This window comes from Taudactylus pleione, unplaced genomic scaffold (assembly GCF_031769625.1).
Source record: "Taudactylus pleione unplaced genomic scaffold, aTauple2 ptg000711l, whole genome shotgun sequence".
Classification (NCBI taxonomy): domain Eukaryota; kingdom Metazoa; phylum Chordata; class Amphibia; order Anura; family Myobatrachidae; genus Taudactylus; species Taudactylus pleione.
The window spans coordinates 13,347,886-13,374,323 of record NW_028285113.1 but is presented as its reverse complement, the minus strand read 5'-3'; the positions used below and the strand labels follow the sequence as shown (position 1 = coordinate 13,374,323).

Below are 26,438 nucleotides of genomic sequence, written 5' to 3'. Positions count from 1 at the left end.
TTCTATACAAACCCCCATTTCATACATCCATTTCCTTTGGTTTATGGTGCCCGTTGCGTATTACTTTATACACAGTCAAAGCCACAAAAGGTAGGGATCAGCAGTTTCCAAGTAATTATCACTAAATTAAATTAAATTGCTATTTATTAAGCCTATAATGAGGAGATACTGCAGATATCTCCTGCGTTAAGATCAGTATTGTAGTACACACACAATGTATGGGACATTGCGATTGTGCCATTTATCAAGCTCTGAAAACTTTTAGCCAGCTCCATCTCCAGCTGCCATTAGCCCGCTCCATCTGCAGCTGCCATTAGCCCGCTCCATCTGCAGCTGCCATTAGCCCGCTCCATCTGCAGCTGCCATTAGCCCGCTCCATCTGCAGCTGCCATTAGCCCGCTCCATCTGCAGCTGCCATTAGCCCGCTCCATCTCCAGCTGCCATTAGCCCGCTCCATCTCCAGCTGCCATTAGCCCGCTCCATCTCCAGCTGCCATTAGCCCGCTCCATCTCCAGCTGCCATTAGCCCGCTCCATCTCCAGCTGCCATTAGCCTGCTCTTTCCAATGGAAAGAGGTTTTGAAGAAAGATCTGCTGCGACTCTCTCGCAATGCGCAGTATCACGGTCAGGACAGAACTTTTGCTGCCGTCATTAGCGAGAGTTTAAAATCAGGTAATTTTTATTTACATTTTTCACACACAAATCATTAATCACAAGACAACTCTTAAAACCTAAAAGGCGGCACAGAGTCCTATTCGCCATTAAAAATAGCATCATATACCACGTACAGTATCACTAGATTACGGCTGCTGTAGTCTAGAGAAGTCACACAGCCGATGTATCTATGAGCATCCATAACTTAGAACACTAAACACACACAATAACACTGCACAGGGCTGGGACAAGGAACCAAATTATTATGGCCGCTGGACCCACCATATAAAAGAGACCTCTCTCAAACCACCAAGTCCATAGTTCCCTCAGACGGTAAGGTTGCACATCCAGACTCATACCATGGAGACAAGATAAGATGGTATTTGCAGATTGCCTCCCTTCTTTCATACATACAGATGTGTCCTCACATATCAAGCCTCAATGCGCCATACAGCGTACGATGCACAGCGCAACTGAGCCGATCCTTATTCACATTGCAGCCGGGAACTTACAGGGGGAGATGTACTAAGCCTTGGAGAATGATAAAGTGGAGAGAGATAAAGTACCAACCAATCAGCTCCTAACTTTCATGTTACAGGCTGAGCTTGAAAAATTAGTTAGGAGCTGATTGGTGGGTACTTTATCTCTCTCCATTTCATCACTCTCCAAGGCTTAGTACATCTCCTCATAGTGTGCCAGAGACACTGGGCTGCGACTTTAACCGCACAGGAACAGTTTTACACACGGACAAAGCTGCAGATGAAGCGCAACGGAAGTAGATGTAAGAAAAAGCCGGGGCCACTGCATCGTTGATCAGTGCAAGCTAGCAATGTCGCCTTGTCGCTACAAATAAGACAAACACTTAGAGTGAGCCTCTTTTTCCGCTCAAAAAGTAAAAATAAAAGTAATGAAAGAAAATAAAACATGAGGATGCATAAAGCAGCCCCCCTTGTTTAAACAGTGCCCGCTCCTGCAGGCACCAAACTAAAACTAGCCTGCCTGGGGCTGGGGGCGGGGTATTGGGGAGGAGGAGCCTGGGGCTGCTGGGAGAAAAAGATTAACTGTTTGGTGCCCAGACTCCTACTCCAGCCAATACCCACCAGAACCTGGCGCACATAGACAGTCTATATGCCGCGACTAGAGCCACATTGTATGGAGGACACATCTGTAGAAGGTATTGTTTGTAGGAATCACCGGGCCAGGTGCTCTGACAAGCTGAAGGATAAGAAAAATCGGGCAATTTCCATTTTAATAAAAATAGACCCCCAAATAACTAACATAGCTTCCCAATAGCAGACATTGATCTACACAGCTTACACTTGTGAACTGCCCAACAGGTATCCCTAATGTCTCCAATGTTAGAACACAGTTAACTGATCCAACAGAGCCACTGTCTCAGCAGCGACCTATACAGTTATGCAAGTCCCATAATGTACAGTAGTTCTATAAAAAAAAAAATCTATCATGAACATTAAAGTCTGGGAAAAGGCATAAATCAGCACACATACTGTACCATTCACACATGAAATATACCTGAATTTCGCCTTCTCGTGAACCCACACATACTCTGGGTCCTTCAAGCTCAGGCGTGCAAGATCTTTCACAGACTTTGTCTGGGTCGCAGAGAAGAGGAGGGTCTGGCGCTTCGTAGGCAGATTCTCCACAATGGCATTCATGGTATCTGCAAAGCCCATGTCCAGTATCCGGTCAGCTTCATCCAGCACTGTAACAAGAACACGAAAACTTTATAAAAAAAAAAAAAAGGACAAAAATCCAGGGTATAGGACAAGGCAGCAGCAGAAGAAGAGGGTACTGTGAGGGAACACAAACCCAAGGGAGAGGGTCATCACCCCCACATTGACCAAATATGTATGTATGTGTATCTATAATATATATTATTTTATTTCAAATACAGAAAATGCTTTTTTCCTTTAAACGTTTGTTTTTTCTTTTGTTTGTTTTTTTAACTGCCCCACTCTTCCAATGTAAAGGGGAAGGGGATATAGGGCCCGATTCAGCAAGGATCGCAACTGCTGGCAGAAGGTAGATTGTAGCAGGACTGCGATCACACTGAGTACGCAGACCCATCGCAGACCCATTTGGGGGTGATAAAGGGGGGGGGGGGGTCAGAGAAAAGCAGGCGTGTCAGAGTATTTGAACGCCGTTGCAAGGGCGTGCATAAATTAGCCACTGCAATGCCATATGCAGTTTGAGCTCTCACTGATTGCAGGAAAGTTAACGATTTAGTGGTGGGGTCAGACCTGTGTTACATGTGCGAGAGGCTCAGATGTACTTCGATGTTACCGATGTTTTGGCTGGATTACAAGGTATTACGGATTTGCGGGAGGGGCTGTGGGTGTCTGCATGTTGTACGTGCGAGTGCTTTACGACTGCAATTCTTAGAATATTTTTGCAGCAGAAATGCGTGCGCGATTGCAACAGAGATCCTTGCTGAATCAGGCCCATTGTGAGGTTGCTATAAAGGCTCTCACGTACGGTTACCCCAGTGTTCATGCGCCTTGACAAGAGGATGGCTGAGGAAAGTAGGTGAAAAGTTTCTGAAGTCAGTCTTGCAGAAGGTAAGTGCATATCACCTGTTCCCCACAGAATGAATATGAAGAATGGTTCTATGTTCTCTCGCTTGCAGGAAGTAAAGGTTACCCTATTTTGCAGAAGTTGGAAGCAGCCCCTCACTTACCCAGCATCTGGAGATTACTGGCATGAAAAAGGGACGTTTCATCCATATGTTGCAAGAGACGTCCAGGGGTGCAGATGAGTATATTTGTGCGATGGATGCGGGCAGATTCCTGCTTCAAATCCTAAAAAGAAACAGCAACACACACAAAGGGGTCACTCAATTGATGTCCCACCGTCTCCACGTGGGGCGATATGCAGCTACAACAGCGTGGAAACCCCAAAACATCAACTGGCTCCCATCCCGCAGATTTTTTTTTAAATGGTATCACAAAAACAGGTGAAAACCACGAAAGGGGCGCATCTAATTAAATCAGTAAAGCACGTGCAAAATTATCACATATTTATTATCACAGACAATTGATTAACACACTAAAACATACTGTATATAAAACCCACCCAATGCCTATGCACTGATTATACTGACTTCTATGGATTTCATGTCTGGTGCTGGGAGCATAGCGTTCTCGCTAGGCTGTTTCATCGAGGGGCAGATCCCCTGCCCGATTTCAAAAGGTGCCCATCCCTTTTGGCGGTGCCCCGCTAAAACAATATGCTGGGTGCCCGCGGGTGGGAAAACTTGTAGTGCAGCGATCAATAGATGGCGTGCGCATTCGCACGGCATCTATTCGCAGAGAGGGGAGAATTTGGGGGAAGCCTGGCAAGTCCATAAGTGCCGGACATGCCCCAAGGGTAATGAAAAGGGGACGCGTCTTAAAGACAGACCCCCTTTTCTCGCGGCAACGCCCCCTTCGGGCTTGCACTAGAGTGCCCTTTCTACGGCCCGACGCCAGACCTAGAATGAACACTATGAGTATTTGCACTTTTTAATAACATAGCAAGCATATCATTTTGACAATTACATTATTAGTGGCCCCCAAAAACCCTGAGGAAACTAGAAACATAAAAGTGTTATATGTAATCAGGGCATTTCCTATTGCCCCCTTATACGGATCAATAATTCCAAAAAAAAAAAATCGAATGCAATAAAAAAGGGAAGATGCTACTTTGAACTCTGATGTGACGGTAACACTCAGCTAAGTGCACCCCCCTCACATTTTTCCACCTCCCTAATAATCACTTCTTGTTTGCGGAGACATCTGCCCAGAGGTGAAGGACTGTGTTTTATGGTACATCCAATGTCATTTCTAAATGCGATCCACAGTATGTAACCAATCACTGGGCAGAGCTACCTCTACCACCGCCCAATGTCCACACTGTGTATATAGACCAGTAATCATTGAGAAGAGGCTTAGAGGCGGGGCCCAGCCTGCATTTGCATATTGAGTCTAGCCGTGCCCAGCTCCATCTGCCCGTTTTGCAAGTCACTATTTTAGACAACTAATATACATCAATACATTCATTGCTTCACTTAATTAACTACATTGATCCATCAGCATCTGTAAATAGAACATTTGTAAAAGATAAATCACAGCAACGCCACCTCTAGGGACATGGAAGTTGCTATGTTGGCTCCCTGCCCTGCATTTGTATATCAAGCGTGCGCAATAAAATAAAATAAAAAATATCTATTTTTTTTGTCTTCTCAATGGTACAAACCTTCCCTCCAATGACGAGTCCAGCTGAGAAATCGTGATTCCGACCCACTTTCCGGAGGACCTCAAAGGTCTGATAGGCCAGCTCTCTGGTGGGAGAGATAATCAGGACTCCGAGACCATCGTCTGCTGACCACTGCTGGCGGTATAAGCATTCTAAAGCCTGCAAGACACGTACAATGAAGACACGTATGGTCTATTTCAGAGTGACCGCTCAGTAACCAGACATACATAACAGATCAGGGCTGTTCAGCTTGCGTGATAAGAACCTGGGGGAAAATGTACTAAGGTGCAGGATTACAGAAGTGGAACTGTTGGCCATAGCATCCATCCCATCAGATGGATCAGCTACTATTTGATTGGGTAGTAAATCCACTTTTGTAAAACCGCACTTTAGTAAATTTAGCCCCTGGTGTCCCCAATGGGCCAGAAGGCACTCGCCAGTTTCACAGGGAAACTCTGCAATTTAGTGCATGGTAGATTACAGCAGGGCGCAAACGTAGGTTTATACTAGGGGTGTGCACCGGCCACTTTTCGTGTTTTGGTTTTGGATCTGGATCTTTCTTCGTGTTTTGGATCTGGATTGGTTTTGCCAAAACCACCCTTCCGTGTTTTGGGTTCTGGGTTTTGTGTTTTGGATCTGTATTTTTTTGAAAAAAAGCATAAAAACAGCTAAAATCACAGAATTTGTGGGTTTTTCTGCTCCTATGCTATTATTAACCTCAATAACCTTAATTTCCACTCATTTCCAGTCTATTCTGAACACCTCACAATAGTGTTTTTATGTCCAAAAGGTTGCACCGAGGTAGCTGGATGACTATGCTAAGCGACACGAGTGGGCGGCACAAACACGTGACCCATCTAGGCGTGATACTGCAGTGGCAGACAGGATGGCAGTTTGAAAAACTAGGCCCCAAACTGTACATAATGCAAAGAAAAAAAAGAGGTGCAAGATGGAATTGTCCTTGGGCCCTCCCACCCACCCTTATGTTGTATAAACAGGACATGCACACTTTAACAAACCAATCATTTCAGCGCCAGGGTCTGCCACACAACTGTGGCTGAAATGATTGGTTCGTTTGGGCCCCCACAAAACAAGCTGGCAATTAATGTGTCCCTGCACAAACTGGCTCTACAGAGGCAAGATGTCATCCTCATCCTCCTCATCCACCGATTCCTCACCCTCTTCAGTGTGTACATCCTCATCCTCACAAAGTATTAACTCGTCCCCACTTGAATCCACCACCACAGGTCCCTCTGTACGTTCTGGAGGCTGGTCTCCCTGGAAGAGCTGATAATTCATTTTGATGGACATCATCTTCTCCACATTCTGTGGAAGCAACCTCCTACGCCTTTCGCTGACAAGGTTCCCGGCTGCACTAAACACTCTTTCGGAGTACACACTGGAGGGGGGGCAACTCAGGTAAAATAGAGCCAGTTTGTACAGGGGCCTCCAAATTGCCTCTTTTTCCTGCTAGTACAGGTATGGACTGTCTGACATGCCTACTTGGATGCCGTCACCGATGTAATCCTCCACCATTCTGTCAATGGTGACAGTATCATATGCAGTGACAGTAGACATGTCAGAAATTGTTGCCAGGTCCTTCAGTCCGGACCAGATGTCCAAACTTGGTCCTGCCTGCCCTGCATCACCGCCAGCGGGTTGCTTAGGATACCTAAGTTTTTTCCTGGCAGCCCCAGTTGCGGGAGAAAATGAAGAAGGAGCTGTTGACGTGTCACGTTCCGCTTCAGCTGACAGTGTGTTCACCAGCAGGTATTTGCACCTCTGCAGGCTTATGTCGGCCGGAAAGAGAGACACCACATAGGCTTTAAACCTAGGATCGAGCACGGTGGCCAAAATGTAGTGGTCTGATTTCAACAGATTGACCACCCTGGAATCCTGGCAAAGCGAATGAAGGGCTTCATCCACAAGTCCCACATGCCGAGCGGAATCGCTCCGTCTTAGCTCCTCCTTCACTTTCTCCAGCTGCTTCTGCAAAAGCCTGATGAGGGGAATGACCTGACTCAAGCTGGCAGTGTCTGAACTGACTTCACATGTGGCAAGTTCGAAGGGCTGGAGAACCTTGCACAACACGGAAATCATTCTCCACTGCGCTTGAGTCAGGTGCATACCCCCTCCTTTGCCCATGTCATAGGTGGATGTATAGGCTTGAATGGCCTTTTGCTGCTCCTCCATCCTCTGAAGCATATAGAGGGTTGAGTTCCACCGCGTCACAACCTCTTGCTTCAGGTGATGGCGGGGCAGGTTCAAGAGTGTTTGCTGGTGCTCCAGTCTTCGGCACGCAGTCGCTGAATGGCGAAAGTGGCCAGAAATTTTTCGGGCCACCCAAAGCGTCTCCTGCACGCCCCTGTCGCTTTTCAGAAAATTCTGCACCACCAAGTTTATTGTGTGAGCAAAACATGGGACGTGCTGGAATTTGCCCAGATGTAATGCCCGCACAATATTGGTGGCGTTGTCAGATATCACAAATCCCCAGGAGAGTCTAAGTGGGGTAAGCCACTGGGCGATGATTTCCCTCAGTTTCTCTAAGAGGTTGTCGGCGGTGTGCCTCTTACTGAAACCGGTGATACACAGCGTAGCCTGCCTTGGAACGAGCTGGCGTTTCTGAGATGCTGCGACTGGTGACGCTGCTGCTGTTGCTGCGTAAGGTGATACATCTACCCAGTGGGCTGTCACAGTCATATAGACCTTAGTCTGCCCTGTTCCACTTGTCCACATGTCCGTGGTTAAGTGGACACTGTGTACAACGGCATTTTTCAGGACACTGAGGACACTTTTTCTGACGTTTCTGTACAGTCTCGGTCTCGCCTGCCTAGTGAAGTGGAATCTAGACGGGATTTGGAACCGGGGACACACTACCTCCATCAATTGTCTAAATCCCACTGCACTAATGGCGGATACCGGACGCACGTCTAACACCAACATAGCAGTCAAGGCCTCAGTTATACGTTTTGCTTCAGGATGACTGCTGTCGTACTTCATCCTCCTCGCTAAGGACTGTTGGAGGGTCAATTGTTTAGTAAAAGTAGTGGTGTTCCTACTTCCTCTCTGGGATGATGAACGACTCCCAGCAGCAGCAACAGCAGCAGCGGCAGCAGGAGGCGTAGCAATGCAGGATCCTCCGGAGGAATCCGGGATAGGAGAGTCAGTCATGCCAGTGACATGGCCTGCAGGACTACTTCCGATCCTGACTAAGGAGGAAATTGACGAGGAGGGGTTTGCAGGCGCTTGGATACAACAGGACAACGGGATTTAGGTGTCCCTGGACTGCTTACGGTCTTAGCCAAAGTTTCTGAACTTGACAGTAACTTTTTATGAATGCGCTGCAGGTGCCGTATAAGGGAGGATGTTCCTAGGTGGTTAACGTCCCTACCCCTACTTATTCCACCTTTACATAAGGTACATATGGCAAGACAGTTGTTGTCCGGATTTGGATCGAAATATTGCCAGACCAAAGAGGTGGAATGTTTGGTCTTCTGCCCAGGCATGACCGTGATGGGCTTTTTCATCCCACGGACAACAACTGTCTCCCCCGGAGCCTGATTTAAACAAACCACATCACCATCAGAATCCTCCTCGCCAACTTCCTCCTCAGCGCCAGCTACACCAGTATCCTCATCCTGTTGTACTTCAACAGTGACATCTTCAATTTGCATATCAGCAAGTGGACTGTGGGTGCTCCTTTCAGCACTTGCAGGGGGCGTGCAAATGGTGGAAAGAGCCACCTCTTCCCGTCCAGTGCTGGGAAGGTCAGGCATCGCAACCACCACCACACTTGGACTCTCCTTGGGGATTTGTGATATCTTCTTAGAAAGCACAGTTCTTCGCTGTGCTTTTGCCAGCTTAACTCTTTTGATTTTTTTAGTGGGAGGAGGGCTTCCATCGTCATGTGAAGCTGAACCACTAGTCATGAACATACTAGGGATCGACCTTAGCCGTTCCTTGCCACTCCGTGTCGTAAATGGCATATTGGCAAGTTTACGTTTCTCTTCAGCTGATTTAAATGTTTTTTTCAAGGTCATTTTCCTGAACTTTGTCATTTGGGATTGTATGTGCCCTCTATTATGACATTGGGCATCGGCCTTGGCAAACGACGTTGATGGCATGTTATCGTCTATGTCATGACTAGTGGCAGCAGCTTCAGCACTAGGAGGAAGTGGTTCTTGATCTTTCTCTATTTTATTTTTATCGGAGAAAGTTTGGTCCTCCATTTATGTTATATCGATTTGATATATACGTGCGGCTAAACACAGAAAATATTTCTTTATTTTTGCTGGAGAGTAGTGCACTTTGTGGGTTACACCAGCCTTTAAGAAATGAGCCAGCCGGCTCTTTACTTATGGGACACAGGCGCACGCTTGGCGCTGCTTCTTTGTTGATGCACGTGCGGCTACTGCGCACACAATTCACAAACACAGAAAATAATTTTTTTTTTGGTTTGGTTTGGAGTGTACTTTGGGGGTTACAGCACCCTTTAACGGTCAAGCCAGCCGGCCCTTTACTTATGACACAGGCGCACGCTTGGCACTACTTTGTTGATGCACGTGCGGCTACTGCGCACACAATTCACAAACACAGAAAATATATTATTTTTTTTAGCACTTGGGGGGAGCACCCCTGATGGACAGAGCACCCCCTGGACAACACTACAGCACCCTTTTAGGACTGGGACACTGCACAGGACAGTCCAGCCAGCCCCTATGGACTTTGAAGTAGTGGACACAGCCCCTATTAACAGCAGCAGCACAGCACAACACAGCCAGCCCCTATGGACTTTGAAGTAGTGGACAACAGCAGCACTACACTACACTACACAGCCCAGCCAGCCCTAACTCCCACCCTCCCTCTTCACTGTCCACAGCCGAGTGAGAAAATGGCGCCGACGCGGGTACCTTATATAGGATCCAAAACCCGCGAGACTCGGAAGGCGGGATGATGACGTTTTGCCTCGATTTCAGATCCGAGTCAGGCGGGAAAAGTCGAGACTGACTCGGATCGGACTCGGATCGGGGGGGCTCGGATTTCAGAAATCCGAACCCGCTCACCCCTAGTTTATACCAGTGAGAGCTGTACAGGACTGTGCTAGGAAACATTTTATTAATCAAGGAAACATTCAGAACATATTACAAATGATTATAATTAACCATTGTATCAAAGTTAAATGCACAAATGTCTACAGACGGGTGTAAAAGGTAACATTTCTGATTGTATTATTTGTGTGTTCTACAGATATCAGTGTATACACCGTACAGTTTATAGGCCACAACTGCAAAGCATAACTCTTTCTATGGAAAATGATTGCTCCTGACCCACCTAGACATGCTGTGGTAAATAACAATTTGCATATGAAATAGTACTTTATCAGTAATATAATTGTGCTTATCAATGTTTAATAATCTGCAAAAACAGGTGCGAGTCTCCATCTCACTCCATTACCATGTGGAATCTAGTTAGTCGAGAGAACATTTGAAGTCCCTGGTACTAACCTGCTGTTCTGTAAACAAGGAGCTTGTACAGTGCTCCCCTGTACCACCCCTTTTACACCACATTTCATTGTTGGACTGGGGCATGATGGGCCCACCAGAGAATGCAGTGAAAGGGGTCCAAGCTTATGGGGAGTGGCCAGTTAGAGGGGGGGTGTCCTGCCACAACAGAAGGACTGGGCCAACCATAAGTGAGGACTTGCAGATTGCCAATAACAAGACCCCTTTTGTAAAGGAGGGGACAGGGGTGTGTTACGACCAACCAATTTAATCGGCAGGAGGGCTAATCTTGGTGTAGTTTCCATAGAAACTAACTAAGCACCCAAGTTTATCTATGGTCCTGTTCCACCAAGTTACTGACCCTCTAGTAGAATAACAATGTATAAATGGACTGCTTTATCTGGAGCCTGGCCCCTAGAGAAGGGGGTAGGGCCCTCATGCAGCGGGCCCACTGTGGGCCAGTCCACCCCAAAACATATACTGTCTGCAAAAAAAACAATACACAGTCAAAAAGTATTAATTACAGTAAGTATCAACCTCTTTGTGTTGCGTCTTAAGCCGGCTTTGTAGAGAGCAGTGTATTGTATGTTATGTCAAATATAACCAATGGAATTTTTAAATGAACTATATAAAAGCATAAAAATAAATCTATAAGCTGTAACCATTTTTCAAAGTGTTTTAGAAAAATCTGTCCCTTCCAAAACCGCTCCTCTGATCTAAGTGCAGCAGGTTACGTATTAGGACCACCGTAATCGATTGCCGTAATCGAAAAGACCATTGTTATAATGCAAAAAAGGTTGGTGCAGAGACAATGCAGCATAATGGTCACTTACAGGAAGAACGAAGGCCAGAGTTTTGCCAGATCCGGTTTTAGCAGCTCCCAGAACATCCTTCCCTTGTAAGGCTAGACCTATGGTTTGCTTCTGTATCTCTGTGGGTATCCGATACTGACCTTCCACCAAACCTGCGAGGAAAGACAGATGAGCTCCTGTGACAGTCACATAGCCACATGGTTCAGCATTTCATTCCACTAAAGGATGACTACATCTATTACTTCAAGTGCATCAGCTTTCACCATCCCAATAATAGACACTTTAACACATTGGGGTCTATTCATAAAGATTCCACATACCGATGGGACATCATTTCCCAGATTCATTGTGACAAATCATTTCCCAGATTCATTGCGACACAAATCTTTGTTTCTTTTGGTAGATTCAGATATAAAAAAACGGTCTAGCCGGCCCCAGCGATGCGCTGATCACTACGGACGAAAGAAATTGCGACTGGTAATTGCCATTTGCGCATGTGCCGTGTAGTTGGATGCCCTGGTTAGTGGCCTCGCTACAGATTAAACCCGCGGCTCTGTAGTCTCCCACAACAGAGCACGGAGATGAAAAGCAGAGCAGACCCAGCTAATAGAGGGTTTATTCAAACTGTGCCCCTCACTGACCCTCTGCGGCTGGCCGGGCAGCTGCCCATCAAATGTGGACACATCCTGCAGCCTCTCCCTCGGTCAGCCCCATAGACGCAAGAAAAATGTGGGATCTATTACAATCGCACTGGACTAAGATGCTTTTGCCTAACAGCGCTGGGATGAAAACTGATTATCTGCAACTTTCTAGAGCTGTACGTCTAATACTCGTGGGACACTTCTGATTGGTCGCTGTAACCAAAGGGGGTGGAGAGAACAGGTAGACAGTACTCTTCACTGTTCTTCATTGAGGCTCACTAAAAGCCGCGTATCCACTACACGACTATTGAACGATAACGACATTGTTATCATTGAATCGTTCCTTATTGTGCAGTGGATAATGTGCCCACGCTGAATGATATGTCGGCAAGTGCAGGCACCCTTATGGTGCGTACACACTGGGCGATTAAAGTGGACGACTGAACGATAACGATATCGTTAAGTCGTCCACTTTATCGTCCATTTTTAACACAAAAACGATGAACGATAACGACGGCGCGCATTCCCACGAGTCGTTCGTCATCGTCGTTCATCGGGTTAACATGCAGGCCAACCTGACGATTACGTCAGGTTGCTGCATGTTATGGAATGGGGGAGAGAGCCCGGCGCTGAACGATCTCGTTAATGAGATCGTTCAGCAGGTGTGCTCAATGTCACAAACGACATTGAGCACACCCTGCCTGGGACACACTAGACGATATCGCTCAGGGAGCATATCGTGTAGTGTGTACGCACCATTACTCATCCCTGAACCTGCACAACCTGACGATATCTACCGGAGAAAAGATAAAACAAGAAGAGCTTGTTGCTGGGGCACTTCTTGTTTTGTCTTTTCTCTGGTATAGGTCATAATTTGGGCTTTGGGAGCACCACCAACACTGTGTTATGTTATAAATACAAATACTGAGACTGGGTACATTTTAGAAGCACTTCTGCAGCTTCCAGCAATGCCAGTGGTACAGCCAGGAGGGTGCAGGGGGAGTAACCCCTGGGGAAAAACTGTTACAATAGGTCGGCTGTGCAGCATTGGATTAAACAATGGGGTGGCTGAAATGACTGAAGCTACAGCTCTAGGCAGGGCCGGCTCCAGAGGCCTGAGCGCCCTGTAATAGTGCGCGGCGACCAAAATTGGGGGCGTGGCCTCACTACCATAGGATAAGCCCCCTAAGTGACGTCAGGCTAGAGGTAAAGCCCAGCTCTCCGTCACTAGCTGGGCTTCCCCCAGCCCTCTCCAGTCAGTGAATGGATGCCACACGCATGCGCGCGTCATCCATTCACACTTCGGGGGTTAGGCACCGCCGCACAGCTTTGGCGGTGGGGGTCCCCAACCTCCTGATTTGACCAACCGTGGGCCACTTCGGCCCACGGGTGGAACAGCGGAACAGTAGTGTCCCGCTGAAATCGGGATTTTGGGGAGGGGTGCGCTCTCTATGGGTGGCGCCCCTGTGCGACCGCACTGGTCGAACACCCCTAGAGCCGGTCCTGGCTCTAGGCTCCCCTCAGAAATGGGCTCAGCGCAGTGTATTTTATTATTAAGAACAGCTCTGCGTTACACAGATATGCCACTACTTAAAAAAGAAAGGGGAATGAAAGCGGTACAATAATAATAGACTTAGCTTCTTTTCACAAAGTTCCACGTTGAGGGATCCAATAAGATCCCTGCCAGGGTCCCCTGCGGCACGCGCGTTGGCACGAGAAGGAGGACTTCCAGGTCAGTAACCTTCTCAAAAGAGCTTTTATACGCCAGTATGCATGCGGTAAGTGGCAGGATGCATTGCATCTATGTGATGCTAGATTTAGCCATTTCTGAGAATCCAACTCCTTTATCAAGCTAGGGGCTGGATTCTCCGAAAAGTCACTTATTAAGTTCTCATCCAGTCCCATTTCAGTGCCAGCTTCTTTCCTTTGTATATTTGGATTTCTTTCTTGTTATGAAGCAATAATATATATATAAACATTTAAAAAAAAAATTGTTATATTATTAATGAAACAATATTTAGAATTACAAAAAAAAAAAAGTATACTATAAAGAGATGCTGTACTCACCTCTCACAGTCTTTTTTGATAAGGGAAAGTCTGAGAATCTGGAAATGTCATTGGGGTTGATCTGGAAGACATACAAATGTACTTAAGGTAAAAGCAACGGTCAGACCTCACGCTGCGCTATGAGGCAAATGGCCTGATGGGACAACACATGGTAGATTACTAATTGGGCTCCTCTGCCCATGGACCATTGGCCTGCAACACCCTAAACCCTTCGTATTTACAAATGGTGGGGGTGACAGAAGTCCAAACAAGTCTTAATTGAGTAATCATCCAATCAGGCTGAGGGGACATATAATAATAATATAGGTAACACACAAAACTAACCAATACTGATTTGCTAGCACAGTGATGATAAAAGTCTCCTTACATCATCAGCTTGAAATACACGTGCCCCTGGCATTACAGAATTGATGCCATCATAAAGAGAGCTACCTATGATAAAACTAAAACATAATAATGCAATTTTGTTAAGAGAATTCAGTTGGCACCAAGCAAAGGAGTCGGCATAACGTCATTTGCCAGCTTCAGACGAGTAATTATTTGTTTGCACATGACCCCCTGCGACTTTTACAACAGGCCACAGGCATCGCTTTATCAACCAATCATTCATGCCAGACACACCATTACATTCCATGGATAGGACACCATCCTGCTGATTTGTGGATACAACTGTGTCCAATGCAAAGAGCCAGAGGAGTTTATATTTAAAGGACAAGAAAAATAAAAATAACAACGAATATTCCAAACACACATTGATGAACACAGACAGGTAACCATGTATAACAATATAAAACCTGCATCAAAGGCACAATAAGCAAACTATAGCTCAGCAGCTGAGTGACTATAATGCACGCACTAGTGATCCCACAAGATGTAGTCGGCATTCCAGCAGTCGGCATGCCGGCAGTCCAGAATCCCGGCGCCTGCAATTCCGGCTTCAGAATACCAATGGAAAAGTATCAGGGTTATGCTCCAGGGGGTAAGGTTATGGTTAGGTTGTGGGAAAGGTAGGTTAAGGTTAGGGGGAGGGTTAGGGTAGGGAGTATGTAGTCAGGAAGCTGGCGGCCATAGGCTTCCCGACAGTGAAATCCCAGAATGGGACTAATCATAGGCGTCTGTATTTAGATGCCTATCATTAGCCCCACGCCAAAATCCCGACGCCCGGCATACCTATCGTTGGCACAATATACAGTTGAGCAGTGCATAGTGTGAGCAGCTGCCTTATACACCAGCAGCACTATATATACAGTATAGCAGTGCACAGGGGGAGAAGCTGCCTTACACAACCAGCAGCACTATATACATAGTATAGCAGTGCACAGGGGGGAGAAGCTGCACTATACACCAGCAGCTCTATATATACAGTATAGCAGTGCACAGGGGGAGAAGCTGCACTATACACCAGCAGCACTATATATACACAGTATAGCAGTGCACAGGGGGGAGAAGCTGCACTATACACCAGCAGCACTATATATACAGTATAGCAGTGCACAGGGGGAGAAGCTGCCTTATACACCAGCAGCACTATATATACAGTATAGCAGTGCACAGGGGGAGCAGCTGCCTTATACACCAGCAGCACTATATATACAGTATAGCAGTGCACAGGGGGGAGAAACTGCCTTAAACACCAGCAGCACTATATATACAGTATAGCAGTGCACAGGAGGAGCAGCTGCACTATACACCAGCAGCACTATATACACAGTATAGCAGTTCACAGGAGGAGCAGCTGCACTATACACCAGCAGCACTATATATACAGTATAGCAGTGCACAGGAGGAGCAGCTGCACTATACACCAGCAGCACTATATATACACAGTATAGCAGTGCACAGGGGGGAGAAGCTGCCTTCTACACCAGCAGCACTATATATACAGTATAGCAGTACACAGGGGGAGCAGCTGCACTATACACCAGCAGCACTATATATACACAGTATAGCAGTGCACAGGAGGAGCAGCTGCACTATACACCAGCAGCACTATATATACACAGTATAGCAGTACACAGGGGGAGAAGCTGCCTTATACACCAGCAGCACTATATATACACAGTATAGCAGTGCACAGGGGAAGCAGCTGCACTATACACCAGCAGCACTATATATACAGTATAGCAGTGCACAGGGGCAGAAGCTGCCTTACACAACCAGCAGCACTATATATATAGTATAGCAGTGCACAGGGGGAGCAGCTGCACTATACACCAGCAGCACTATATATACAGTATAGCAGTGTACAGGGGAAGCAGCTTCCCTATACACCAGCAGCACTATATATACACAGCATAGCAGTGCACAGGGGGAGAAGCTGCCTTATACACCAGCAGCACTATATATAAAGTATAGCAGTGCACAGGAGGAGCAGCTGCACTATACACCAGCAGCACTATATATACAGTATAGCAGTGCACAGGAGGAGCAGCTGCACTATACACCAGCAGCACTATATATACAGTATAGCAGTTCACAGGGGGAGAAGCTGCCTTATACACCAGCAGCACTATATATACAGTATAGCAATGTACAGGAGGAGCAGCTGCACTATACACCAGCAGCACTATATATACAGTATAGCAGTGTACAGGGTGAGAAGCTGCCTTATACACCAGCAGCACTATATATACAGTATAGCAGTTCACAGGGGGAGAAGCTGCCTTATACACCAGTAGCACTATATATACAGTATAGCAGTGTACAGGAGGAGCAGCTGAACTATACACCAGCAGCTCTATATATACAGTATAGCAGTGCACAGGGGGGAGAAGCTGCACTATACACCAGCAGCTCTATATATACAGTATAGCAGTTCACAGGAGGAGCAGCTGTACTATACACCAGCAGCACTATATATACAGTATAGCAGTGCACAGGAGGAGCAGCTGCACTATACACCAGCAGCACTATATATACACAGTATAGCAGTGCACAGGGGGGAGAAGCTGCCTTATACACCAGCAGCACTATATATACAGTATAGCAGTACACAGGGGGAGCAGCTGCACTATACACCAGCAGCACTATATATACACAGTATAGCAGTGTACAGGAGGAGCAGCTGCACTATACACCAGCAGCTCTATATATATATATATAGTATAGCAGTGCACAGGGGGGAGAAGCTGCACTATACACCAGCAGCTCTATATATACAGTATAGCAGTGCACAGGGGGAGAAGCTGCACTATACACCAGCAGCACTATATATACACAGTATAGCAGTGCACAGGGGGGAGAAGCTGCACTATACACCAGCAGCACTATATATACAGTATAGCAGTGCACAGGGGGAGCAGCTGCCTTATACACCAGCAGCACTATATATACAGTATAGCAGTGCACAGGGGGGAGAAGCTGCCTTAAACACCAGCAGCACTATATATACAGTATAGCAGTGCACAGGAGGAGCAGCTGCACTATACACCAGCAGCACTATATACACAGTATAGCAGTTCACAGGAGGAGCAGCTGCACTATACACCAGCAGCACTATATATACAGTATAGCAGTGCACAGGAGGAGCAGCTGCACTATACACCAGCAGCACTATATATACACAGTATAGCAGTGCACAGGGGGGAGAAGCTGCCTTATACACCAGCAGCACTATATATACAGTATAGCAGTACACAGGGGGAGCAGCTGCACTATACACCAGCAGCACTATATATACACAGTATAGCAGTGCACAGGAGGAGCAGCTGCACTATACACCAGCAGCTCTATATATACAGTATAGCAGTTCACAGGGGGAGAAGCTGCCTTATACACCAGCAGCACTATATATACACAGTATAGCAGTGTACAGGAGGAGCAGCTGCACTATACACCAGCAGCACTATATATACAGTATAGCAGTGCACAGGAGGAGCAGCTGCACTATACACCAGCAGCTCTATATATACAGTATACCAGTTCACAGGGGGAGAAGCTGCACTATACACCAGCAGCACTATATATACAGTATAGCAGTGCACAGGGGGGAGAAGCTGCACTATACACCAGCAGCACTATATATACAGTATAGCAGTGCACAGGGGGGAGAAGCTGCACTATACACCAGCAGCACTATATATACAGTATAGCAGTGCACAGGGGGAGAAGCTGCCTTATACACCAGCAGCACTATATATACACAGTATAGCAGTGTACAGGAGGAGCAGCTGCACTATACACCAGCAGCACTGTAAATACAGTATAGCAGTGTACAGGGTGAGATGCTGCCTTATACACCAGCAGCACTATATATACAGTATAGCAGTGCACAGGGGGAGCAGCTGCCTTATACACCAGCAGCACTATATATACAGTATAGCAGTGCACAGGAGGAGCAGCTGCACTATACACCAGCAGCTCTATATATACAGTATAGCAGTTCACAGGGGGAGAAGCTGCACTATACACCAGCAGCACTATATATACAGTATAGCAGTGCACAGGGGGGAGAAGCTGCACTATACACCAGCAGCACTATATATACAGTATAGCAGTGCACAGGGGGAGAAGCTGCCTTATACACCAGCAGCACTATATATACACAGTATAGCAGTGTACAGGAGGAGCAGCTGCACTATACACCAGCAGCACTATATATACAGTATAGCAGTGTACAGGGTGAGAAGCTGCCTTATACACCAGCAGCACTATATATACAGTATAGCAGTGCACAGGGGGAGCAGCTGCCTTATACACCAGCAGCACTATATATACAGTATAGCAGTGCACAGGAGGAGCAGCTGCACTATACACCAGCAGCTCTATATATACAGTATAGCAGTTCACAGGGGGAGAAGCTGCACTATACACCAGCAGCACTATATATACAGTATAGCAGTGCACAGGGTGAGCAGCTGCCTTATACACCAGCAGCACTATATATACAGTATAGCAGTGCACAGGAGGAGCAGCTGCACTATACACCAGCAGCTCTATATATACAGTATAGCAGTGCACAGGGGGGAGAAGCTGCACTATACACCAGCAGCACTATATATATACAGTATAGCAGTGCACAGGGGGGAGAAGCTGCCTTATACACCAGCAGCACTATATATACAGTATAGCAGTGCACAGGGGGAGAAGCTGCCTTATACACCAGCAGCACTATATATACAGTATAGCAGTGCACAGGGGGAGCAGCTGCCTTATAAACCAGCAGCACTATATATATAGTATAGCAGTGCACAGGGGGGAGAAGCTGCCTTATACACCAGCAGCACTATATACACAGTATAGCAGTTCACAGGAGGAGCAGCTGCACTATACACCAGCAGCACTATATACACAGTATAGCAGTGCACAGGGGGAGCAGCTGCCATATACACCAGCAGCACTATATATACAGTATAGCAGTGCACAGGGGGAGCAGCTGCCTTATACACCAGCAGCACTATATATACAGTATAGCAGTGCACAGGGGGGAGAAGCTGCCTTATACACCAGCAGCACAATATATACAGTATAGCAGTACACAGGGGGAGCAGCTGCACTATATACCCGCAGCACTATATATACACAGTATAGCAGTGCACAGGAGGAGCAGCTGCACTATACACCAGCAGCACTATATATATATAGTATAGCAGTGCACAGGGGGAGCAGCTGCACTATACACCAGCGGCACTATATATACAGTATAGCAGTGCACAGGGGGAGAAGCTGCACTATACACCAGCAGCTCTATATATACAGTATAGCAGTGCACAGGAGGAGAAGCTGCACTATACACCAGCAGCTCTATATATACAGTATAGCAGTTCACAGGGGGAGAAGCTGCACTATAACACCAGCAGCTCTATATATACAGTATAGCAGTGCACAGGGGGGAGAAGCTGCACTATACACCAGCAGCACTATATATACAGTATAGCAGTGCACAGGGGGAGAAGCTGCCTTATACACCAGCAGCACTATATATACAGTATAGCAGTTCACAGGAGGAGCAGCTGCACTATACACCAGCAGCACTATATATATATATACAGTATAGCAGTGCACAGGGGGAGCAGCTGCCTTATACACCAGCAGCACTATATATACAGTATAGCAGTGCACAGGGGGGAGAAGCTGCCTTATACACCAGCAGCACTATATACACAGTATAGCAGTTCACAGGAGGAGCAGCTGCACTATACACCAGCAGCACTATATATACAGTATAGCAGTGCACAGGGGGAGCAGCTGCCTTATACACCAGCAGCACTATATATACACAGTATAGCAGTGCAAAGGGGGGAGAAGCTGCCTTATACACCAGCAGCACTATATATACAGTATAGCAGTGCACAGGAGGAGCAGCTGCACTATACACCAGCAGCTCTATATATACAGTATAGCAGTTCACAGGGGGAGAAGCTGCCTTATACACCAGCAGCACTATATATACAGTATAGCAGTTCACAGGGGGAGAAGCTGCCTTATACACCAGCAGCACTATATATACACAGTATAGCAGTATACAGGAGGAGCAGCTGCACTATACACCAGCGGCACTATATATACAGTATAGCAGTGCACAGGGGGAGAAGCTGCACTATACACCAGCAGCACTATATATACACAGTATAGCAGTGCACAGGGGGAGAAGCTGCACTATACACCAGCAGCACTATATATACACAGTATAGCAGTGTACAGGAGGAGCAGCTGCACTATACACCAGCAGCACTATATATACAGTATAGCAGTGCACAGGGGGAGCAGCAGCACTATATATACACAGTATAGCAGTGCACAGGAGGAGCAGCTGCCTTATACACCAGCAGCACTATATATACAGTATAGCAGTGCACAGGGGGAGAAGCTGCACTATACACCAGCAGCACTATATATACACAGTATAGCAGTGTACAGGAGGAGCAGCTGCACTATACAACAGCAGCACTATATATACAGTATAGCAGTGCACAGGGGGAGCAGCAGCACTATATATACAGTATAGCAGTGCACAGGAGGAGCAGCTGCCTTATACACCAGCAGCACTATATATACAGTATAGCAGTGTACAGGGTGAGAAGCTGCCTTATACACCAGCAGCTCTATATATACAGTATAGCAGTTCACAGGGGGAGAAGCTGCACTATACACCAGCAGCTCTATATATACAGTATAGCAGTGCACAGGGGGGAGAAGCTGCACTATACACCAGCAGCACTATATATACAGTATAGCAGTGCACAGGAGGAGCAGCTGCACTATACACCAGCAGCTCTATATATACAGTATAGCAGTTCACAGGGGGAGAAGCTGCACTATACACCAGCAGCACTATATATACAGTATAGCAGTGCACAGGGGGAGAAGCTGCCTTATACACCAGCAGCACTATATATACAGTATAGCAGTGCACAGGAGGAGCAGCTGCACTATACACCAGCAGCTCTATATATACAGTATAGCAGTTCACAGGGGGAGAAGCTGCCTTATACACCAGCAACACTATATATACAGTATAGCAGTTCACAGGGGGAGAAGCTGCCTTATACACCAGCAGCACTATATATACACAGTATAGCAGTGCACAGGGGGGAGAAGCTGCACTATACACCAGCAGCACTATATATATAGTATAGCAGTGCACAGGGGGAGCAGCTGCCTTATACACCAGCAGCTCTATATATACAGTATAGCAGTGCACAGGGGGAGAAGCCGCACTATACACCAGCAGCACTATATATACACAGTATAGCAGTGTACAGGAGGAGCAGCTGCACTATACACCAGCAGCACTATATATACTGTATAGCAGTGCACAGGGGGAGAAGCTGCACTATACACAAGCAGCACTATATATACAGTATAGCAGTGCACAGGGGGAGCAGCTGCACTATACACCAGCGGCACTATATATACAGTATAGCAGTGCACAGGGGGAGAAGCTGCACTATACAACAGCAGCACTATATATACACAGTATAGCAGTGTACAGGAGGAGCAGCTGCACTATACACCAGCAGCACTATATATACAGTATAGCGGTGCAGAGGAGGAGCAGCTGCACTATACACCAGCAGCTCTATATATACAGTATAGCAGTTCACAGGGGGAGAAGCTGCACTATACACCAGCAGCTCTATATATACAGTATAGCAGTGCACAGGGGGGAGAAGCTGTCCTATACACCAGCAGCACTATATATACAGTATAGCAGTGCACAGGGGGGAGAAGCTGCACTATACACCAGCAGCACTATATATACAGTATAGCAGTGCACAGGGGGAGAAGCTGCCTTATACACCAGCAGCACTATATATACAGTATAGCAGTGCACAGGGGGGAGAAGCTGCCTTATACACCAGCAGCACTATATACACAGTATAGCAGTTCACAGGAGGAGCAGCTGCACTATACACCAGCAGCACTATATACACAGTATAGCAGTTCACAGGAGGAGCAGCTGCACTATACACCAGCAGCACTATATATACAGTATAGCAGTGCACAGGGGGAGCAGCTGCCTTATACACCAGCAGCACTATATATACAGTATAGCAGTGCACAGGGGGGAGAAGCTGCCTTATACACCAGCAGCACTATATATACAGTATAGCAGTGCACAGGAGGAGCAGCTGCACTATACACCAGCAGCTCTATATATACAGTATAGCAGTTCACAGGGGGAGAAGCTGCCTTATACACCAGCAGCACTATATATACAGTATAGCAGTTCACAGGGGGAGAAGCTGCCTTATACACCAGCAGCACTATATATACACAGTATAGCAGTGCACAGGGGGGAGAAGCTGCACTATACACCAGCAGCACTATATATATATATAGTATAGCAGTGCACAGGGGGAGCAGCTGCCTTATACACCAGCAGCTCTATATATACAGTATAGCAGTGCACAGGGGGAGAAGCTGCACTATACACCAGCGGCACTATATATACAGTATAGCAGTGCACGGGGGGAGAAGCTGCACTATACACCAGCAGCACTATATATACACAGTATAGCAGTGTACAGGAGGAGCAGCTGCACTATACACCAGCAGCACTATATATACAGTATAGCAGTGCACAGGAGGAGCAGCTGCACTATACACCAGCAGCACTATATATACAGTATAGCAGTGCACAGGAGGAGCAGCTGCACTATACACCAGCAGCACTATATATACAGTATAGCAGTTCACAGGGGGAGAAGCTGCCTTATACACCAGCAGCACTATATATACACAGTATAGCAGTGTACAGGAGGAGCAGCTGCACTATACACCAGTAGCACTATATATACAGTATAGCAGTGCACAGGGGGAGCAGCTGCCTTATACACCAGCAGCACTATATATACAGTATAGCAGTGCACAGGAGGAGCAACTGCACTATACACCAGCAGCTCTATATATACAGTATAGCAGTTCACAGGGGGAGAAGCTGCACTATACACCAGCAGCACTATATATACAGTATAGCAGTGCACAGGGGGGAGAAGCTGGACTATACACCAGCAGCACTATATATACAGTATAGCAGTGCACAGGGGGAGAAGCTGCACTATACACCAGCAGCACTATATATACAGTATAGCAGTTCACAGGAGGAGCAGCTGCACTATACACCAGCAGCACTATATATACAGTATAGCAGTGCACAGGAGGAGCAGCTGCACTATACACCAGCAGCACTATATATACACAGTATAGCAGTGCACAGGGGGGAGAAGCTGCCTTATACACCAGCAGCACTATATATACAGTATAGCAGTACACAGGGGGAGCAGCTGCACTATACACCAGCAGCACTATATATACACAGTATAGCAGTGCACAGGAGGAGCAGCTGCACTATACACCAGCAGCACTATATATACACAGTATAGCAGTACACAGGGGGAGAAGCTGCCTTATACACCAGCAGCACTATATATACACAGTATAGCAGTGCACAGGGGAAGCAGCTGCACTATACACCAGCAGCACTATATATACAGTATAGCAGTGCACAGGGGCAGAAGCTGCCTTACACAACCAGCAGCACTATATATATAGTATAGCAGTGCACAGGGGGAGCAGCTGCACTATACACCAGCAGCACTATATATACAGTATAGCAGTGTACAGGGGAAGCAGCTTCCCTATACACCAGCAGCACTATATATACACAGCATAGCAGTGCACAGGGGGAGAAGCTGCCTTATACACCAGCAGCACTATATATAAAGTATAGCAGTGCACAGGAGGAGCAGCTGCACTATACACCAGCAGCACTATATATACAGTATAGCAGTGCACAGGAGGAGCAGCTGCACTATACACCAGCAGCACTATATATACAGTATAGCAGTTCACAGGGGGAGAAGCTGCCTTATACACCAGCAGCACTATATATACAGTATAGCAATGTACAGGAGGAGCAGCTGCACTATACACCAGCAGCACTATATATACAGTATAGCAGTGTACAGGGTGAGAAGCTGCCTTATACACCAGCAGCACTATATATACAGTATAGCAGTTCACAGGGGGAGAAGCTGCCTTATACACCAGTAGCACTATATATACAGTATAGCAGTGTACAGGAGGAGCAGCTGAACTATACACCAGCAGCTCTATATATACAGTATAGCAGTGCACAGGGGGGAGAAGCTGCACTATACACCAGCAGCTCTATATATACAGTATAGCAGTTCACAGGAGGAGCAGCTGCACTATACACCAGCAGCACTATATATACAGTATAGCAGTGCACAGGAGGAGCAGCTGCACTATACACCAGCAGCACTATATATACACAGTATAGCAGTGCACAGGGGGGAGAAGCTGCCTTATACACCAGCAGCACTATATATACAGTATAGCAGTACACAGGGGGAGCAGCTGCACTATACACCAGCAGCACTATATATACACAGTATAGCAGTGTACAGGAGGAGCAGCTGCACTATACACCAGCAGCTCTATATATATATATAGTATAGCAGTGCACAGGGGGGAGAAGCTGCACTATACACCAGCAGCTCTATATATACAGTATAGCAGTGCACAGGGGGAGAAGCTGCACTATACACCAGCAGCACTATATATACACAGTATAGCAGTGCACAGGGGGGAGAAGCTGCACTATACACCAGCAGCACTATATATACAGTATAGCAGTGCACAGGGGGAGCAGCTGCCTTATACACCAGCAGCACTATATATACAGTATAGCAGTGCACAGGGGGGAGAAGCTGCCTTAAACACCAGCAGCACTATATATACAGTATAGCAGTGCACAGGAGGAGCAGCTGCACTATACACCAGCAGCACTATATACACAGTATAGCAGTTCACAGGAGGAGCAGCTGCACTATACACCAGCAGCACTATATATACAGTATAGCAGTGCACAGGAGGAGCAGCTGCACTATACACCAGCAGCACTATATATACACAGTATAGCAGTGCACAGGGGGGAGAAGCTGCCTTATACACCAGCAGCACTATATATACAGTATAGCAGTACACAGGGGGAGCAGCTGCACTATACACCAGCAGCACTATATATACACAGTATAGCAGTGCACAGGAGGAGCAGCTGCACTATACACCAGCAGCTCTATATATACAGTATAGCAGTTCACAGGGGGAGAAGCTGCCTTATACACCAGCAGCACTATATATACACAGTATAGCAGTGTACAGGAGGAGCAGCTGCACTATACACCAGCAGCACTATATATACAGTATAGCAGTGCACAGGAGGAGCAGCTGCACTATACACCAGCAGCTCTATATATACAGTATACCAGTTCACAGGGGGAGAAGCTGCACTATACACCAGCAGCACTATATATACAGTATAGCAGTGCACAGGGGGGAGAAGCTGCACTATACACCAGCAGCACTATATATACAGTATAGCAGTGCACAGGGGGGAGAAGCTGCACTATACACCAGCAGCACTATATATACAGTATAGCAGTGCACAGGGGGAGAAGCTGCCTTATACACCAGCAGCACTATATATACACAGTATAGCAGTGTACAGGAGGAGCAGCTGCACTATACACCAGCAGCACTGTAAATACAGTATAGCAGTGTACAGGGTGAGATGCTGCCTTATACACCAGCAGCACTATATATACAGTATAGCAGTGCACAGGGGGAGCAGCTGCCTTATACACCAGCAGCACTATATATAAAGTATAGCAGTGCACAGGAGGAGCAGCTGCACTATACACCAGCAGCTCTATATATACAGTATAGCAGTTCACAGGGGGAGAAGCTGCACTATACACCAGCAGCACTATATATACAGTATAGCAGTGCACAGGGGGGAGAAGCTGCACTATACACCAGCAGCACTATATATACAGTATAGCAGTGCACAGGGGGAGAAGCTGCCTTATACACCAGCAGCACTATATATAAACAGTATAGCAGTGTACAGGAGGAGCAGCTGCACTATACACCAGCAGCACTATATATACAGTATAGCAGTGTACAGGGTGAGAAGCTGCCTTATACACCAGCAGCACTATATATACAGTATAGCAGTGCACAGGGGGAGCAGCTGCCTTA

The 26,438-nt window shown here is 46.7% G+C and overlaps 1 protein-coding gene across 2 annotated transcripts in view; it reads right to left on the bottom strand.

The window, feature by feature from the left end:
- The window catches only part of DDX10 (DEAD-box helicase 10), a 294,884-nt gene that overhangs the window by 256,612 nt on the left and 11,834 nt on the right, over nt 1-26,438 (bottom strand). For both annotated transcript variants that reach the window (XM_088456682.1, XM_088456683.1), the window contains exons 2-6: nt 13,929-13,989; nt 11,242-11,372; nt 4,908-5,066; nt 3,352-3,472; nt 2,187-2,376 (exon numbers count right to left, since the gene is read on the bottom strand). In XM_088456682.1, coding sequence (XP_088312808.1) covers nt 2,187-2,376; nt 3,352-3,472; nt 4,908-5,066; nt 11,242-11,372; nt 13,929-13,989 — 662 coding nt within the window. The remainder of the gene's footprint in view (nt 1-2,186; nt 2,377-3,351; nt 3,473-4,907; nt 5,067-11,241; nt 11,373-13,928; nt 13,990-26,438) is intronic.